A 21,328-nucleotide genomic window follows, 5' to 3' on the forward strand; every position below is an offset into this window, starting at 1 on the left:
AAACCAAAAATGGGTCTCGTCGCTGAACACCTTAAGTTGACATGAGCGCGCGAAGAACTCTTTTCACAGAGCGTCGATTTTCGTAATTCAATTGTACGATTTGTAAACGTTGCTGAGGCTTACGACTTTCCATGATGAAATATCAATGAATACTAAAAAAATTAGGTACTGGGTTGCCCATATTCGACGGACCCATGTGTTGTTTTTTAAATCAAAGAAAAACACAATTTTTTTGATATTGACGATAATAATCATTTTATTTGGTTCAAGAAGATTTGTTGACATCACTTTTTGAATATGATATCTCTCAAATGGCCGCCTTGCAGCATTTTCCATAGTTTTAGCTAACATTTCGGCTGGAATAGCGGCTATTTCCTCACGGATGTTGCTCTTGAGCTCTTCTATGGTATTTGGCTTGTTAATATAAACCTTTGATTTTAAATATCCTCACAAAAAGAAGTCAGGCGGCGTTAAATCGGGCGAATGCGGTGGCCAGTCAAAATCGACATCAAACGACGAGGAAACGATTTCTTCAAAAATCGATTGTGGTGCGAGCTGTGTGTGGTGGAGCGCCGTCTTGTTGAAACCAGAACTGCCTCATACGCTTTCGACAAATAATTGGCATCACAAAAGTGGTTATCATATCGCGATAACGCTCCTGATTGACGGTAACAGCTTGACCATCTTCATTTTCGAAGAAAAAAAAAGTAGCTCCAATCTGATCACTATTTTTTTATAAAAAAGGGCTAAGCAGATTTACATACATACATACATACTCTTGCAGCAAGATAATTGCAAAAACAAAGTGTGGTAGGTGGAATCTAGAAAAATATACTTACTCCGACCACCGAGGCCGCCTTAGCCGAGCGAGTTGTGCGCGACTACCATTCGGTTGGCTTGTGTGGAAATATCGAATGGCAACAAACTTTTTTTCAGTAGCGGTCGCCCCTCAGCAGGCAATCACAAACAGTGGAGTGTCATTCTACAATAAAAAAATCTTTCATACAAACTGTAGCTGCAGTTCGGGAGAGGATACGCAAAACAAAACAAAAAAAAAAAAAAAAAAAAAAAAAAAAAAACAAGGAACCAAAACAGACACCAACGACATCAAAATAGGATATACACATATGGTCATTAGGTACCTATTTCACGTTCAGACGAAAAATGCAAGTTTTTTAACTTGACAAAAGGTCTGTTGATGAAGCAAATAGTTGGTAAGAATTATTACAAATTTTCACATTTTAGTGTTCATGTACCTAAAATACTTGCAAATTAGGAGAAAGTGAGAGAGCAAAATGACATTACATTTTGAGGGGAAGTTGCAAGCTTTTAATGTATACATTTTTACTAGTAAGAATTTGGAAGTGAGTGAAACAGCTAATCGCCAAGTAAAAATAAACGCGAAATAAAATTTGCGCATTGCAATTTCTAAAGGAATGTTCTTCATCTGACAGCGATGATGAAATGCAACAAATTATTGTGGACAAAATGAAATCATGTGATTCCGAAGCTCATTACTTTGCATTTTATTTGGTAATGGTTTGGTATTTGGTAATGGTTGTACGGGTTAGGCTAAGGCCTTTATACAGGGTTGCCCATATTCGACGGACCCATCTGGCAACCCTGTATCTTTTGACAGAGACGTCAAATGTTCAAATTTACATTCAACAAAAGAAGTCCATTGTGAAAACTCAACGTGTGTATAAAAAATTAAATAATGTGAAAAGTGCGCCTTCTAAGAACACCACTACCTGTTTGTATAAAAGGTTTTCGACTGGTGATGCTCTTTCTAATCCAAAGAGGCCAAATTACTCTTGTACGGGCCAGTGTTGAGACGTCGCCAAGGACATCCCAAAATCGCCGTTCTCAGCAGTTGGGCATTGCTCGGACCACTTTACAACGAATTATTCCCATTGATTTGCATTTATTCCCGTATAAGATTCAATTGACGCAAAGACTGTTGCCAGCGGACAAGCCGCGTCGTTTGGAATGGGCCCAAAGAATCATCGAAATCCATCGGGTCCGTCGAATATGGGCAACCCAGTATGCTGTGTATTCGGCAGTATAATAGATTGCGGTCGTTACTACTGTTAACATATATCACATATTACATATTAGCAGTACATATTAGCAGTACATATTTCGCTATTCGCTAAATACTTATTTTCAATTTCATGTTCACGCTATTTTCTTTCAACTTTAAGGTTTTTCATTCTTGTACTCCCTTCAAATATTCCACTAAATAAAACCAGAGACTCTTTTGGAAACTTTGAAACTCATCTTTTTTGGAATTAAAACCCCCTTGAACAGCTGATTTCTGAAATCGTTAAAGCCTGCAAAAATACTGCCACACTAATTGACTTAGAAAGTTGCATCACCGGTGCAGTTAATATGAAATTTAAACTCACCTAAACTCTGCTGAGCACTGAGCTCCCGTCTAGCTAAACTAAAAGAATCAGCACCAAATTTGATCGAGACAACAGCACGAATTCAACTGAAATTCGAAGGTAAAGATCTGCGCTGATGTTACGTACATCGCTGAATACCTTTCGCCTTCAAACGGCTCAGTTTTTCTTGCGTTATGCCTTTGCATTCCCTCTCAACAAAGCTCAAGAGCAAGAAGCTCCTTTTAAATCAACAATTTTCTCTTCCACTCACTTACACACTAACAAAATCTTAAGAAGTGGCCAGAGCACTCGCATGAAAATTACAATTCATCACCTGGTTAACTTTCAGCGTGCGCTCCATTAACTTCGTGTATAAATCCATTTTATTTCCAAATGTACGAGTACTCGCATGTGCAGATGTCAGTTTATTCATATCCTCGAGCGCACATTGTATTTTCAGCAGGCATTTATTTAAGCCGTCCAATCATCCATCATTACAACTTCGCCTGCTTAATTTGTTTGTTTGTTTTTACTATAGTTACGAAACAACAATCATTTCATATCTGTATGTATGTATGTATGTATGTATATGGGCCCGCAACGGTGCACATGGTCGTGCTAATTTATCCAATATGAGATGCACAGAAGTTTTCTGTTTCATTAGACGGACAGACGCGCTTCTGTGTTGGCATGAATTGAAGTGCGTTAATAACTGTTTTTGTTCTTCTCAACTCACCCTTCCGATGCACTGCAATCTGACGATAAAAACAGTTACTTAATTTTCTATTGTTTGCCTGCATTTACTCATATGTCTGGCTCCAATATGTAGGGAATATATTCAGAAGACTTTAGGGAGCTTAAACTTGCAATTGGAAAACATATCGGCATTCTTATCTGCCACTCACTGCAAACTTCAACGGCAGGTTGCGGTAGCTTACGCTAAGCTGGGTGCCATTCCACATGAAATATGAGAAAGCTGACTCAACTAATCCGGAGCTCTAGCTTCGCTTTTGCTTGACTTTCTTGTAAACTGGAATCACTGAGTGCACTTAATAGAAAAGCATATGGTATGTTGTGAATGACTACCGTTTTCAAATCCTCTACATATTCGAAGAAGTAGTTACTGCAAATAACGGCATAACGCCTTAGCTAGAGCAATACAATGATACATAATAGAGGTTGGCTGGTTAGTTCACCAAGAATTCAGTTAGTGCTTCCGCATCATTTTGTGCCCACATCCTCGCTACCAACAAGTTGTACGTTTATTCATTCACGACTATATCCAGTCTGTGCGACTGAGAAATCTCACAACGTTCTTTACGTGAATACCAACGTGATTGCCTACGCGACCGCCGTGGCACTAATTGTTAGAGGAAAGTCTGTAGATACCCTGTAGGATTTGCTGCAGGTAGACCTGAACGTAGTTGTTCGATGGGCAGCGGACTGCGGCTTGTCGGTGAATCCTCTTAAGACGGAGCTCGTCCTATTCACGAGGAAATATAAAACACCCAGAGCTCAACTCCCTTCAATAGGTGGCGGTCCGCTGATGCTTCCTGACAAGGTGAAGTACCGAGGCCTAATCCTTGGAAGCCTAACATTTAGGAGAGAGAAGGCAACAAAAGCCCTATATGGAAGCAAGGGCGCTATTGGCAAAAGATGGGGCCGCTCGCCTAGAGTTGTATGTTGGCTCTATAATACCATTGTAAAACCAATTTTGTTATATGGTCGCATTGTCTGGTGAAACTCACTGGAGAGAATGACATCGGTAAAGATTCTGGAGAGAATTCATGGGTCGGCATTTATGGAAACCAGTGGGGCTCTTCGAACTATTCCTACTCTAGCGCTTAATGTAATGTTAAATGTGGTACCTGTAGACATTACGAGCAAAACTTCCGCTGCACGTACTGCAATCAGGCTGAGAGGTACGAGCTTCAGGCTCTACCTCACTACTGGGCACTCAAGTATCCTTAGAAACTTTGACAACGGAGCAGTTTGTACCCTCGCTTAGTCCAAGCGGAACTTTCTCCACTCATATCCCATCAAGGAAGGAGTGGCTCGGGTGCAAAATTTGCTGATAAGGCTTGATTAACCTGTTCACGGATGGCTCGAAGTTGAGCGGAAGGTCCTATAGCAAAAGAGCTTCTGCAAAGAGCTCCCCATCAGACTCAAAAAACAGGTTACTATATCACTGCAGTGTAAGCAGACGTAGCCGCAATTAAAGAAGCAGCTTGGCTTCTCATTTGCGTAATAACTGTTAATAAGGTAAATTTTAATCCTATAGCCACGTGGCAATTAGTTCCCTGGGCCCAATTGTTGTGCATTCGAAACTGGTCAAAGATACCTGGTTTCACTTTCGATTGCATGCGATTTCTTTGACATAAGACTAATCTGGATACCTGATCATAGTGACATTGCGGGAAACTGCGAAGCGGTCAAGCTGATCAGATGAGGCAGATGAGGCAGATGTCCTCGCGAAAGGAGAGGATCGGAATCCCCTTGGTAACCTGCGCTCTACTCCTGGAACATGTGCTTCGCGTCAACTCAGCGAGCGCTGGGTAAGTACACAAATTTTTAAAGTCACGAAATCCTTCTGGCCACGTGTGGATCGGAGGCGTTAGTTACCAACCCAACACCATTGCCATGTCAATATCATTGTGCCTGAGCGATTAAGTTCTGCGGCTCGTACGATCCTTTCCAACATCAGGTTAAAGAAGTCACACGACAGCGAGTCACCCTGTCTGAAACCTCATTTGATATCAAACGGCTCGGAGAGGTCCTTCCCAATTCTGACGGCGCTGCTGGTGTTGAGCAACGTCATCTTGCAAAGCCGTATTAGTTTTGCGGGGATACCAAGTTTAGACATCGCGGCATACAGATAACTCCTCTTCGTACTGTCGAATGCAGCTTTCAACTCGACGAAAAGATGGTATGTGTCGATTCTCCTTTCGTGGGTCTTTTCCAAGATTTGGCGTGTTGTAAATATTTGGTCGATGGCAGACTTTCCAGGTCTAAAGCCACACTGATAAGGTCCAATCAGTTGGTTGACGGTGGGCTTCAGCCTTTCACACAATACGCTCGCTAGAACCTTATAGGCGATATTAGAAGACTAATCCCGCGGTAATTGGCACAGCTTGCAGGATCGCCCTTCTTATGGATTCGGCAGAACACACTTAAATTCCAATCGGCAGGCATGCTTTCATCCGACCATATTTTGCAAAGGAGCCGATGCCTGCACCTTACCAATTCCTCGCCGTCATGTTTCAAAATAGGTCAGCCGGCAGTCCGTCGGCGCCTGCGGCTTTGTTGTTCTTTAGCCGCGTTATCGCTATTCTCACCTCGTCATGGTCGGGTAGCAGAACGTCAATTCTGTCGTCGTCGATTGGGGTATCGGGATCTTCACATTCTCTGGTTCGAGAAGTGTTCCCTCCACAATTTAAGATTGCTCTGGATTTCAGTCACCAGTTCGCCGTCTTTGTTCTTGCAGGAAAACGCCCCGGTCTTAAAACCTTCTGTAAGCCGCCGAAGAAACTAAAAACACTGAATTAAAAAATTGCTCCTGTTTTTGCATTCGAATTGAGCAGACGTTTTATGTACATAGGCAAAACCCCCCCACACACATACACACACCATCCAGCTCCCGTAACTCGTTCGAGGGATATTGTGAGGATGACAAAATCTCAGCTCTCAAGTTTTGTGGGCGTCCTCACGGGGCAATATCCGCGTGAGTCTCGAAATTACTTCGAGTCCTTTTTGCATCAGCTGTTTGGAGGATGAGGTGGAATTATCTCAGCACCTTCTCCTTAGCTGTCCCGCTCTCGTGGAACTAAGATTTAAGTACTTTGGTTTTTACCTATGCCCTACGCCTGCTGATATGGCTGATATAGCAAAAATCTGATCAACTTCATCAGCAGCATAAAGCGGCTAACATAACCGCAAATTAGCCACCGTTCGTAATCCACTCATATGATACCTAACCCACGGATTAAGAAGACGCATAGATTTGTCAATTCTATCTTCAATTTTTCAAGTCTGTGAGAATAAATGCCCCAATCCATTTTTGAACCATCTGTGTAGTAAAAATTTTTTACTCCAATCCTGCGGAGGTGGAAAGAGAGTGGCGAATTTCCAATTGAAAATCACCATCAAGACTATGTCAACCGTCCTCGCCGAGTTTAACTGAGCTTTTCGCAATAGTAGACTGTCATGATAAAGGTAGTGCTCAACAACTTCCACTTTCTCTTTACCCATTCACTTGCTTTGTCCCACCATTAAACGATGTTCGCTTTTGTTCCAACCTCTGACTATAAGGAAATAAGAACGCGATAGATTAGCGACTTAAATTTGTTTTGATTAAAAAGCGATGACATTTTTGCTCTTTATCTAGCAACCTCTTAATTCCTGGATCGATGAAAGTAAGCTGATACTTGCATGAAAAATGTGCGGTACCCGCATTTGGAGCAGAATTCACGAAAAGTAGTTTGGTTAAAAGTTGAAAACTTTTATGTAATTAAAATTTTTTTTTACTTTTATACAAAGCTTTAAATTTCATATAAAAATGTCATTAAAAAAAAAGTGATGTGTTTATAGTTTTGCAATGGAGTATATAGGCGAAGAAATCTTGGGGGTACGAATTAATAGTGGATGTGTGAATAATTAATTACTTTAAGAATATACAGGCAGAGAACGTTGATAAGCATTAAGAGAAATGTACAAGCTCTGTTGTTATTTTATTTTGCCTTACAGCAAATCATGGCATTTTACATTTCAATGCAAACGCTATATTAAATTTTGTTGACTACGCTCCGCTATGTTAACTCTCGTATGTTACCTTTTCCCCAGTTGTGTTCGAATAATAAAAAAATCTTAGACGCGTTTTTTTAGCTTTTAACATTTAACTTTCTCATTCCTTCCTGAGCTTTCTCTACGTATCTAATATACGCCCTCTGATACAACCAGAACTTTGCAGGGAATTCAGATGCTATTTGGTTTTGCGGTTGAAGTAATTAAATAAACTATATTAATTGCCCTATTAAGCAAAATATGTGTGTTTGTATGTCACCCACACAAACCTAAATACAATGCCAAATTCGATTTGAATTGGATAGGATAACTCATTTGAGCAAGGAAGGGCTAAGAATATAGGACTTGGCGCCGAATGAAAGCAATTCCAATTGGGCGTAAAAGCGGGCGTAAACTAATTACAACACCCAGAATCTTACGCCGCATCTCTGCAGTCAATCAGTTTTTGCCAATCAGCTGTCATTTTGTTCTATATTTCATTATATTATATTTTGCAAAAAGGGAGAAAACGAGTATGCAGATATTCTATTTATTTTGCTCTGTTTAATTCTTCAATATATTTGAGGAATAGGTTCCTAGCGTTTTTATACTTTCTTCTATTTTACAACGATTTGCTTGCTGTTTGGCAAAGGGTAAGAATTCATTCGATAGAACTCTTTCTGCTCTACAAAACTTTGTTAGTTCAATTTTTGAGTTATTTAATATTTTATCAGTTTTGAGGCTTAAAAATAGAATGCACAGAAGGCAAAAATCAACCTTCTCGACACCTGCGCTTCTTTGCTCTTCATCGAAGTCAAAAAGCTGTCGAGGCTGCTGAAGCAGCCTGGGACACTTGCGATGTATATAGAGAAGGTGTCATAAACGAGTCTGCAGCACGGAAATGGTTTTCGAAACCCAAAAACTGCGACTCCGAGATGACGCGTCCCGCAGCGGAAAGCCTTTTGTATTCGATGAAGAGCGTCTCAAATCACTTTTGAAGGAGAACGAACTGCAATACAGTCGTGAATTGGCGGCAGAAATGAACTGCGATCTTAAAAAAATTTTCAACCACCTTAATTCAATGGGACTAACCGAAAAATTGGTCACGAGCTCAATGAAAAAAACAAAGAAAGTGGGTCTCAAATTGCTTCTCAGCATCTAGCCCGCCATCGAGCAACACGTGGTCATAAACAGCGGCTTTTGTACCGAATCATCACGAGAGATGAGAAATTGAGCTTATAAATCAATATGAAGCAAAGAAATGAGTGAGTGACTCCAGGAGATACGCCAAGAGAGTCAAGTCGGATCTTTATCATACTCGTTATGTTTGATGGGACTGGGAGGGCATGGTGCACTGGAAAATGTTCGAAAAGAATGACACGGTCAACAAGGAGCTACGCATTGCCATATCGCGTGAATGAGGCTCGACTGAAAAGACCTGATCGACATGGTCAAACCATACTCCTTCATGGCAACGCCAGGCTTCATCTTACACAAGTCGTCAAAGCCGCACTCCACTCCGCTCGAATGGGAGGTCCTTCAGCATCCCTCGTATTCTTCGGACCGCGCACCGATCGTCCACTATCTTTTCCGCTCCCTGCAAAACCTTCAATAACAAAGAGGTGCTTAAAAACTGGCTCAAAAACTTCTTTACCACCAGACCAGGCGATTTTGGGCGGAACGGCATCAACAAATTGGTCGAGCGGTGAGAAGAGGTTGTAAACAGCAGACGCAATTATATAATTGATAACTTACTGATATAATTATTGGTTTTTGTTTAAATAAAGGTCTTCGGTATAAATGCTACGAGCTTATTCCCCAACACATTTTATATTTTTATCTAGGCCTGCAATCAGTTACGTTCTTAGAAGCGCAGGAATTTCCCCATTTGGCATTGTTTGCCTAATCTTTTGTTCGTTAAATTGACCAAAACTAACCAGGAAGTGGAGCCGAATTTTGACAGAGCTTTGGGTGTGTGAGCAAGTGACAGTTGTTGGTAGTTACACCAGCAAAAAGCTATTTTATTTATTGTTGCTTTCGTACCCATTAACTTGCAAAAAGGGGGGGAAGGGGAAACGCAAAGTGGCATTTAATTTTGCGGAGAAGTTGCAAGTTTTTACTTCATAAGTTTTTACTTGCAACGATTTGCCAGTAAGAAAAACAGTTGTCCACAAGCTTTTGAAAGTACAATAAACTCATAAAAAGCAAAATCTTGAAAAGTGTGTAGGGAAAGAGTTTAAATAGTAAAGGAAAAACGAGCAGCTGTGCTTTGTACTTAAGGTTTAATTCGCAAATTTCCACTCTTTCAACTTCTTCAAATTGTGCGCCGTGGAAGCAGAGCACAAAGTTTTCCAATTTTTTCAAACTTTGTGTTTTTCAATTCCCCTAGATAGGGATCTCTTTGAATGCTACCAAATTTCGAGATTTTAGTTACAATGACTGGTTCTTGATAAGCCTCATTGAAATTTGAATTCCGCTACGCAATGTCAGTGGCATAAAGTAAAAAACATAAAAACATACAAGTGCTGGCAGACAGGGCTAAACAAGGGCATTTAAGTGTGTCAGCTTATTCCCAAATTAACTTTTGCTATGTCGAGGAAATATAAAATACCCAGAGCTCAACTCCCCTCGATGGGGGGCGCTCCGTTGGTGCTTTCTGACAAGGTGAAGTACCTAGGTATAGGTAATCATTGACAGTAAGCTAACGTGGAAGCCCAACCTTGAGGAGTGAGTAAGGAAGGCAACAATCGCTTTGTATGGATGCAAGGGCGCAATTGGCAAAAGATGGGGCCTCTCGCCTAGAGTTGACTTTTGGCTCTATAATACCATAATAGAGCCAATCTTGTTATATGGAGTCGTTTTCTGGTGAAACTCACTGGAGAGGACGACATCAGTTAAAAAGCTAGAGAGAGTTCAAAAGTCTGCACTCATTGGAATCAGTGGGGCGCTTCGAACTACTCCTACTCTAGCGATTAATGTAATGTTGAATGTGTTACCTATAGACATCGCAGGCAGAACTGCGGCTTCACATACATACATGGGCTATAAGCTCAATCTCACACATGGGCATTCAAGCATCCTCAGAAACTTTGAGTCCATCCCCTCGTCGACGGATTAGTGCGTGCCTTCGCTTAGTTCAAGCGGAACTTTCTTCACTCATATTCCATCAAGGGAGGAATGGACCGGGGGCAACACTTGGGGACAGCGCCTGGTTAACCTGTTCACGGATGGCTCGAAGTTAGACGGTAGGGTTGGAGAAGAAGTATTCTGCAAAGAGCTCCTCATTAAACTCAAATTCAGGTTACCGGATCACTGCAGTGTATTCCAAGCAGAGGAGGCCGGGGTCCCCTTGTCAACCTGCGCTCTACTCCTGGAAGGATGGGCTTTGCACCAACTCAGCGAGCGCGAGCATCCTCACGGGGCACTACCCGCGCGAGGTATACATGCCGTGCGACTCGAAATTACTTCGAGTCCTTTTTGGGTCAGCTGTATAGAGGATGAGGTGGAATCATTTCAGCACCTTCTCCTTAGCTGCACAGCTCTCGCGGGACTAAGATTCAAGCATCTGCATAAAAAAGAGGTTGTTTTTAAAGTCGGCATACTGAAGATAGTTGAACGTGACAATGTCATAAGAAAATGGAGATGAATGGTTGCATTTTTCAAAAGAAAATTTTAATTTTATTTGCTTGATAGATATTTTTTATGGATATAGAGGAGGAGGTAAATGGAATCGCAATGAAACTGATGAAGTTGTACATAACATAACATAACAAAACATAACAAAACATAACATAACATAACATAACATAACATAACATAACATAACATAACATAACATAACATAACATAACATAACATAACATAACATAACATAACATAACATAACATAACATAACATAACATAACATAACATAACATAACATAACATAACATAACATAACATAACATAACATAACATAACATAACATAACATGCAGTTCAAGCAAGGTAACGCCGCATGAGCAAGATAACGACGCATTTTTTGCTGCGTGCAGCCGGCTACATCGAATTATAAGACGTTATCACGTCAAAAAGGAAAAAAGGTCTTCATTTAAAAAATTAAAATCTTTTTTATCAGGGAGATTTCTTTCAAGTCCAGATATTCTTCAAATACCACTTTGAAAAGAGACTGTGAGTTTATTGAGGATGAAAGTGATAGGGTACCGACATCGAAAACCGATGAAAACATCGGATAAAGGGGCTGAAAATGCAATACATGATCAATACATGCCGTTGCAGCAATGGTATGTCCGGAGACTAAAAACTTTCCCTCATTTGGAACCGTCGCCCACTCTGAAACCGCTTTCGCATTACTTCAGAGTGGCGTTCCCTTTTTCTCATTACAAAGTCAATGCTTGAGTGCCTACGTCCAGGTTCCGCTTTCCCATCCGCAGAATTTTTTCCGCAAAATCACTAATGAATTTCGTACGTTTCCTCGCTACTTAGCATCTTTTCGATTACATTTTCAGTGGTTATGTGCCCGACTGCATTCTCCAGCGTTTGATGTTACTGTTCTCAATGCATGCTTTGGCAGAATGTCTGTTCAGCATCATCTTCGGCGACATCCCCGTATATGCAGGTGGGGTGTTCGTTTTTCGCTAATTTGAATAGGTATTTCTGGAAATGCCCGTGCCTATAAAGCATTTGGGTTGTATAAAAATTGACTTCACCGAAGTTCCCGCTGTTCCATGTAACGACGTCTTTTATTAGCCTAAGCGTCCATCTGCGCCATATCCTTAGCGTTTCATCCCTTATTTCACGCGCTAAAGGTTTGCTAACCCTTCCTCCACTTCCTCTTTCTTTACAGCCCAATTGAAAATTAATAATCACACCATCAGAAAGCAGGCAGCGGGTTTGAACGTTGCTTATGGATCCGTTCAGGAAATTGTAGTTAATGATTTGTGCAAAATTCGTCCCAACGAAACTAAAATTCATACAAAAAAGAGACCACGTTGATATCACCGACTATCTATTTAAATTTAGTTCTGAAGTTTTTGTTATTATACCCTATAAATCTAGTCAATAGGGTTGTTACCGTTAACTTACATAATTTTACTTATTTTTTCTGATGCAAAAATTGTATACTAAACCATCCTGATATTTGAATCGACTAGTCCCGGCATTTACGAAATTCAAAAATGGCCGGAATACTGGTATGCCACTACTGGCATGCTTAGCTTCTATAGATTTGCAATATTCAGCGTATGCTTCCCTATGCAATCTTGCAGCATTTGTATATCTCTGTACATACAATATATCGCATTATCCGCCGACAGTTCTAGCAAAAATTATTCTCATACATGCATTTTCTAACCTTATTAATATGTGCCTGTGCATTTGTATGGTTATAGAGTCAAAGGCAATTCTTCTCCATTCTGGTCAGTTGAATTTTGAATTCATTAAATCAACTATTTGCTCATGGCGTGAGCCCTTCTCTACCCGCGCCTTTATGCAACCAACTATCGCAACTGGTTGCTATCTACATCTTCTCTCATCTATACATATGCGATCTACCCACACTAGTACACATGCATATGCACCAACTATTTTGCTGAACTTGCAACAGGCCAGCACCATGGACACTGCCATTGCCAGTGCCGACCTTGGACAAGTGAGAAGGTTCGATTGCGAAATACTGGCAATGCGCCTTTAGTGCACGCGTACGGGGCGAGGGTATGTTGGCTATTATTAATTTATGTATAGTAGCGTCCGCCGGCCTGACTTCAAGTGCATTTTCGAAAAGCACCTGAGCGCGTGGCAATAGCGGCGAGTCAACAATAGCAAATAACCGGGCGCTGTAAAACTCTTTCGCAGTGACAGCAAAGAGCCGGCATGGCTTTATTTGCATATTTGCATAGAAATGAAGACATTTACCTGCCCGCAGATTATTTAGCTACTGCATGTTTTCACTTGTGGTATTTCCGCAATGCAGTTGGCGAAATTCGCTTGAAAGTTTCGTATTTCGAAGTAAACGTTAAATATGGAAAGTGAAAGTGAAAAAATAAAGAATATAAAGGGTGGTTAAAGTTTAAGGGCCGATGTTGAATGTGAACCACACCTAAACGTCAAAATTTTTTCTGCTATTCATTTGACATTTTTCAATTTCAGACGAATTCAATTTCAACCATGGAAAGAGACATAATCGAGCAACGCGATAAAGTTATTCAGGCTTATTATGAAAACAGGCGTTCAAATCAAAATGCATATCGCGCACTTCGTGAAGAAAATCATCTTCAGTAATGAGGCACATTTTCCCCTCAGTGGATTCGTCAATAAGCAGAATTGCCGCATTTGAGCATATGATAGCCGAAAAACCAATTAACCCGGTAAGAGTGACTGTTTGGTGCGGTTTATGGGCCGGCGGCATCATTGGGACGTATTTTTTCCAAAATGAGGCCGTTATCCTGAGATGATAACGAACTTTTCATGACCCGATTTGGAAGATATGGATGTGGACGGTATGTGGTTTGAACAGGACGGTGCCACTTGTCACACAGCTAACGAAACAATAGCTCTTTTGCGCGAAAAATTTGATGGCCGAATAATCTCACGTCGCGGCGATGTCAATTCGCCGCCAAGACCATGTGATTTGACACCGTTGGACTTCTTTCTTTGTGGTTATTTGAAAAAAAGGTAAACGGTGATAAGCCAGCAATAATTCAAGAGCTAAAGAATGATATAATTCGGCACATTAACGGCATAGAACCTCAATTATGCTTAAGCGGCATCGAAAATTTTGACCATCGGATGGAGGGGTACCGCCGAGGCCACGGCGGCCGTTTGGGCAATATTTTATTCAATACGTATTTGAGCCATACCAATATTATCATAATAAAGACAAAAGACAATAATTTCTTAAAAAGAATGTATTTTATTCAAAATCAACAACGGCTCTTGAAACTTAACCACCCTTTAGATAAGGAACTATTTGTATTTGGTGGTCTTTTGAGGTGCACCATCGAGAACGCCAATATTTTGCTTCATACGTAATTGAATCATACCAATATTATCATAATAAAGAGAAAGAACAATAATTTCTTAAAAAAATTGTATTTTATTCAAAATCAACACCGGCCCTTAAAACTTAACCGCCCTTTGTATTTTTTAAGGAAGTTGCTCCAAGGCAAAATATGCTACACACCCCACGTAAGAGAATTTGCATCTTGAAATAGCATCGCCCAAAATCCCCCTGTCACTGAATATCTGTAGAAAATTAATAGGCACCCACTTTGTAGGAGCAGCTCAATCTGCGGCACAGCCATAATGTAAAGTACACTTTCCATTGTCAGGCAAGCTGCTTAGTAGGTTGCGTAGTAGTCTTGGAGAGATAGTAGATGCGTACGAGTGCATTTTGTGTTTTTGGCTAGTATTGTCTCTTGCGAAGCGAATAAAAACATAGGCAAATTTAGCAGTCTCAAATTGTGAGATGCGAATCGCCAGCGAATTCGCCGCGCAAATTAAATTTCTGTATTGCCATTGGCGAAAAAACTAGCTCTAAGTTTTAAACAGCACGTTTTCATTCCCGGTTTCGAAGCATAACAGAGGTGCAATGTTATGCCCCAACTGATCCATCAGACGATGCCTCCAAAGACGCGTTCTACTGCCAACTAAAAAGCGTCATGAGGAAAATCCCAACAGGAGACATGCGCATAGTACTTGGCGATTTCAATGCAAAAATCGGAAATAATAATGAAGGGCTCCAAACAATTATGAGCTGTAATGGTCTTGGTAGTGTAAGAAATGGAAATGGCGAGCATTTGGTGGAGTTCTGTACAACTCACAACATGTTTATTGGTGGCTCTAGATTTCCACACAAAGATATACACAAGTATACATGGCAATCTCCAGGCGGTCGAATGCAAAACCAAATAGACCACGTCCTTATTAGCCGGAGATTTCACAACACACTTTTGGATGTGAGATCACTAAGAGGAGCTGACGTTCATAGCGACCACAATCTTGTAGTTGCTAGAGTGCGCCTTCGTCCAACAGCTCTCAACAACCGCTGCATTGGGCGCCGCAAATTGAATCTTGCAAAACTCAAAAATCCAGAAAGTTGTAAAGAATACCGAAGGTATTTTAACACCAATCTCGAGAACATTGGAGCTGAATATGCGCGGAATGACGTAGCAACAGCATGTACTTCAGCGGCTAAGTCGTCATTGGGCTTTGTAAAGCAACAAAATAAGCCATGGTTACGTGAAAGCACTTGGCAAATTGTTCAAAAAAGACGGAATATTCAAAATCAGCTCCAAAGTACCCACGATCCTATACGGAAAGTGAATCTCGCTTCACGTTACAAGATTGCAGATACGGAGGTAAAAGACAAGGCTGCAAAAGATAAAGAGAGGTACTATAACGAGATTGCCAGCGCCGCTGAAAAAGCTGCTTACAAAAATGACTTAAAAGGTGTATACGTTGCCATCAACAAACTAGCAAATGTGAAACCCCATATGCCACCATTAAAAGATATAGAGGGGAACACACTAACCACCGTGGAGAAGCAGCTTACCGAGTGGAGAAGACATTATGAAACTCGCGAAAGTGTTGAAGAAGCAGACGCCGTCCCCTGCAATAGACGACGGAATCCCAACAGGAATATCTCGACTGAGCCCCCATCTAGCTCGGAAATTAAAACCACAATCCACAAGCTTAAAAACAACAAAGCTGCTGGCTTGGATGGTATACCACCTGAGTTATTAAAATTCGGTGCTGATGAAATAACCCCACTACTGCGCCCCCTATTACTTCAAATCTGGTCAACAACCATCATCCCGATTGACTGGAAAGAGGGCATAATAATATTAGAAGACAACGACATCGCAAAGATGGCCCTAGATTGTTTGCGTTGATTTTTGCGAATTTTTTTTAGAATTTAATTTCGCTTTCATATTTCTGGTATTTATCCTTCTTTAACGAAAACTTCGATATTTTAAATTTTAAATTTGACACCAATCGCTTGCTCGCACACCAGTTGAATGCCGGAGCTCAGACGTCCCTGACTATCAAAATATGGCTTACCCGTTAGTCAGCAGTGATTGCCCTTGAACTTATACTTCCACAGCAGCACTTCCAACCTTTGCAAAATACTTGCGCTTGTGTGGTGGGTTGTACTTAAAATATTTTATTTTTATTTCATTTTTTTGATTTTTTTATTCTAAAACAGTTACAAGTTAATTCCGTCTCGCTGCCCCTTTTTAAATTAAATGCCATCAATCAAGACTGTCAAAGTAAGTGAATTAAATGGCTTTGATGAAGAGTAAAAATTTTCCAGGTTTTTTTTTTTGTTTTTGCATAAACCCAAGTTTTTACTGCAAAACTTCTATAAAAACTTCAAAGTTTAGAATGTGTTTTGCCAACCCACTGAATGAGGTGTGAGTGTATGTATGTGTGTGCGTGTGAAGCGAAAAAATGTCCTTTGTTATAGGCGAAAGCAATGATTGCAGAAAAATATTTTTTTGCTTGTGCAATTACAAGGTAAAAATATTAAGAAGCATTACAAATGCTTTTTAATAATTCTGGATACTCAGTTTTTCATTTAAAACTTTTTACAATTATAAACAGGGCACGTAAACTGAGGTATTCGTTGCTTACAATTTACCACTCAGGCGAAAAGTTCATCTTTTTTCACTTTTATAAAACAAGAAGAAACAAACCACTGTCATATCTCCTGTTACGTCACTCAATCTGTTCTTTCCTTCAAAAGCGCTAAGAGTCGGTTAATGGTCTGATGTGGGCAAGGCGAATCTATTTAAGGTGGTTTCGGTAAATCAGCGGACTTGTTTTTTTTTTGTTTCATTTTCCGTGTCCATGAGGCTGTCAGCATAAAATGCAACAAGGCGAATTCTTTGTTTGCTTTTTACTTCCTCCTTAAATGAATGAGTCTTTCATGTGGGCCACAACTTCTGAAATCTCTCCACGGTGTACTGATACGATTATCAACGGAATCTCTCAAGTAGCTGGTGAGTATTGCCTCAGGCTTTTGCAAAGGTTTGCAGTACAGCTCAGCACAAACCTCCGTCTTCACACAATATGATATTTTTCGGCCGCGAAGCGCAAACAATGCTTGTCCTGTAGTTGGAAAGCTCTTCTCAACTAACGAAAGTATTCAACTCCATTGCCTTATTCTGCAAATCAAATACACGCGTACATGTCCTGACGGAGGAGTAGGATTATGCCACCAAAGACTGATTCTATGAGCGTCTGGAACGTTCTGTGAGCGCTGCCCGCGCCACGACATAAAAATCTGCTTGGCGACTTCAATGCCTGGATGGACTAGAAGGCAATTTTTGATCCCAATCGGCACAATGAATTATCCGGTAACGGACAGAGGCTGATCGACTTCGCTGGCGCACGAAACATGGCAGTCTACAGCATTGCATTCCAGCATAAAAAGGTACACCAAGCAACGTGGCTGTCTCCTGATCGAAGAAAACGAAACCAGCTCGATCATGTTGTGATAGATGGAAGACACGTTTCTAGTGTTTTAGATGTGCATTCGACACGACAACATCGACTTGGATCAATATCTTGTAGCAGCCAAATTACACATACGCCTCTGTGCAGTGAAAAACGTGCATCTAACTGCGCAAAAAAGGTTCCACATCGGAAAGCTGCAATCGCAACAGACAACCAGAAGATTCCCCGCCCGACTCTCACTCCTGCACTCTGAGAGTACTGTCCAACAAACTGGCGTATAGAAGAATGGAGCAACATTTCTCGTTCGCTACGTACCGTCGCCGAAGAAGAAATCGTATTTCGGTGAGCCCGGAAAACAGTTGGTACGACGAGGAATGTCATGCTGGCGCAGAAAGAAAGGATGTTGCATAAAGGCCAACAGGACAAACGCTCGAAAATCCTACCAGAAAATTCGGTGGCTTAAAGAAGGTTTCAAAACCAGAGCTGTTGACTGACATCCAGAGCGTACTTGAATTATGGAACTGTAGTTCCGTTACCCGAACATGACGAGGTGAGAATAGCGGTAACGCGGATAAAGAATAAGAAAGCCGTGGAAATTGACAGAGTGCCGGCTGAGCTATTCAAACATGGCATGCATCAGCTTCTATGCAAAATATGCCTGCCGATTGGAATTTAAGTGTGCTCTGCCCAATCCTTAAGAAGGGCGATCCTGCAATTTGTGCCAATTATCGCGGGATTAGTCTTCTAAATATCGCGCATAAGGTTCTAGCGAGCGTATTGTGGGAAGAGCTGAAGACCACCATCAACCAACTGCTTAAACTTTATCAGCGTGGATTTAAGCCTGAAAAATCTACAATCGCCCAGATATTCACAATACGTCAAGTCTTAGAAGAGACCCATGAAAGGCGAACCGACTCACACCGTCTTTTCGTCGACTTCAAAGCTGCATTCGACAGTACGAAGAGGAGTTATCTGTATGCCGCGATGTCTGAATTTGGTATCCCCACAAAACTAATACGGCTTTGCAAGATGACGTTGCTCAATACCAGCAGCATCGTCAGAATTGGGAGGAACCTCTCCGAGCCGTTTGATACCAAACGATGTTTCAGACAGGGTGACTCGCGGCCGCCAAAAATTGCCAGGTCTAGTGTTAGTTTTCAAGGACCTCTTTGTTATCGAAGGTAACGCCCTTTCGCCTTTCATATGATTTGACTGGGAGCGGAAAAGGTATAATCGATGGGTGCAAGGTCCGGAGATTACGACTGAATGGCCTCCCATTCGAGCTCTTGGAGTGCGGCTTTGACCGCTTGTGCAACATGGGGCCTGGCGTTGTCGTGAAGGAGTATGCTTTGACCATGTCGATTAGGTCTTTTCTATCGAATAGCCTAGTGTAGTTGGACAATGTAGAGCCCCTTGTTGACCGTGACATTCTTTTCGAGCATTTTTAAGTGCACCATGCCCTCCCAGTTCCACCAAACACATATTATGATCTTCTTTGAATGAAGATCCGGTTTGACTCTCGGCTTTGGCGTATCTCCTGGAGCCACCCACTACTTTCTTTGCTTCATATTGATGTATAGGCACCATTTCTCATCTCTCGTGATGATTCGGTACAAAACTAATAAAAAATTAAAATACGCTGAACGCACTTAATCGCTCAGGCACAACTTTTTATAAGAACGTACAACTGTTGGCGTATGCCGATGACATTGACATCCTCGGCCTTAACAACCGCGCTCTTGGCGCTGCTTTTTCCAAACTGGATAAAGAGGCAAAGCGAATGAGTCTGGTGGTGAACGAGAACAAAACCAAGTATCTCCTGTCGTTCGGCTCTGCAAATTGGCAAAAGTCAAAGCGTCAAATGGAGTTTTTCCATTGTCGATGACTAAAGACTCTTTGAAAAACACATCCATCGAACTACACTTCACTTGGTGATTTTGCAACACAACTCGCATATTTGTTTTCAACTTAAAAGTTTTCGCTTACGCATCTCAGCAACTTACAAAAAAGTTCTAATTTTTTACCAAATCTTTAAGTGATCGATCCTGTGTCGTCCGCGTTCGAACACAAAAGAAACTCATGTCAATAAGCAACCTCCTGCCACATCCACCAGCTGCATGGAGGCATAAGAATCTGTTGTAGCCAAATTTCACGGTTTCGTATGTGATTTTATCTGCTGCTTATGCAAACGTATGACGTTCGTTTGTACTCTCATTGGTTCAAAGCATATCAATGATGAGGGAAAATTTCCATAGAAATAAGACGCAAATACATTCCCCCCATCTTCTTCATTCTCTTTGGATTTTTCAAAACTTTTTTTTCATACTAATTTTATCGTAATAACTATGAGAATGGCAGAGAAAAAATAAGCTAAATCCATACGTTCTGTATTTTGTTTTCATGTTTCCGCTTTGATCGGCATGCACCTGTTGCTAGGGAATTAAAGCCTGCTAATAGGATGCATTTTCCATTTCTTATGTAGGTGTGCCAGATACACCTGTTGGCAACTTAACTTTGCTTATTCACTTCATACCATCGGATAGCACAAAAGCCTTCCTGCAAGCCAACGCTCATGGGATGCATTAGCAGTTATGAAGTAAAATGAAATTATTAGGTGAAGTAAAAAGTTCACAACGTTTGTTGCTTTATTTAGAAATCAGCGAACGTAGCTACAATTATCTTTATATAAATAGTTTCAAGTAGTTTTCTGACCTATCTTCAATTCCAGGCCAATGGAATAAGCGCATAGTATAACCCGATGCAAAGTGCGTGCATATATATCTGGCGATATGGCTCACTAATGCATCATCATCATCATCATCAAAGCATCACAGTTTGGAGCGAACCATTGCTGCCGTTCCTTCCAATTCGCCTCCACCCCACTCGGTCATCAACTTTTCGTTTGATATCAGATATGCCCATAGCTCCAAAGTCGCCTGCGACGTTATCTCTCCAACGTTTTCTCGGCCGGCCTCTTCTTCTGTCGACTTCAAGATTTGTTTCGAAAATCTTTTTTAGAGTCCTATCATTACTCATTCGTAGAATGTGACCGTACCATCGAATCATTTGCGTTTTGATGTATCTGATCACATTTGCACCCCTGATAAGTGTGTCTCACTCGTCGTTGTGCCGCATGCGGTATGTACCGTCTTCAAGTCGTGCAGCTCCCCATATTTTTCTTAGCATTTTTTTTTTTTCAATTCAAAACAATTTAACTGATCGGTTTCATTGGATTCCAGCACCCACACTTCGCACCCGTATGTGTGGGTCTTATGACAGTTTTGTAAATTCGTATTTTTTGGTTCCTTGAAAGTAATCTCGACTTCATCAACTCTGTATGTGCGAAGTTAGACTTGTTTGCAGCTTGCATCCTGTTTTGTATGGCAATAGATGAATCTTTCTGTGCGCTCAGCATAACATCAAGGCATTACAAAGCGGAGCGAAGTGTAACTCGATGACAGATCTAGCGAAATGAAGTCTCTCACTTATCTCTCTCTCTCTCTCTCTCTCTCTCTCTCTGACCAACTTCCCTAGTTGCGCCTGCGTTTGCTGTTGCTGCTCAACCCTACCGGAAATTGACTGCGAATCCAACAACAATTAGGCTCACTAATGCCAGCTACAGGAAAACATTCCGAACTTTTACTTCACCTAGTATTCGAACAGACAGCGGGTTTCTGAATTCTAAGAGTAATTTAGTAGAAAAG

The 21,328-nt window shown here is 41.1% G+C and overlaps 1 protein-coding gene across 1 annotated transcript; it reads left to right on the forward strand.

Moving 5' to 3' along the window:
* Nucleotides 1-14,824: 14,824 nt before the first annotated feature.
* LOC128860880 (uncharacterized) lies at nucleotides 14,825-16,057 on the forward strand. The gene has a single exon (XM_054098668.1). The coding sequence runs from the start codon at nucleotides 14,825-14,827 to the stop codon at nucleotides 16,055-16,057; it is 1,233 nt and encodes a 410-aa protein (XP_053954643.1).
* Nucleotides 16,058-21,328: the final 5,271 nt, after the last annotated feature.

Source organism: Anastrepha ludens, chromosome 4 (assembly GCF_028408465.1).
Source record: "Anastrepha ludens isolate Willacy chromosome 4, idAnaLude1.1, whole genome shotgun sequence".
NCBI classification, from domain to species: domain Eukaryota; kingdom Metazoa; phylum Arthropoda; class Insecta; order Diptera; family Tephritidae; genus Anastrepha; species Anastrepha ludens.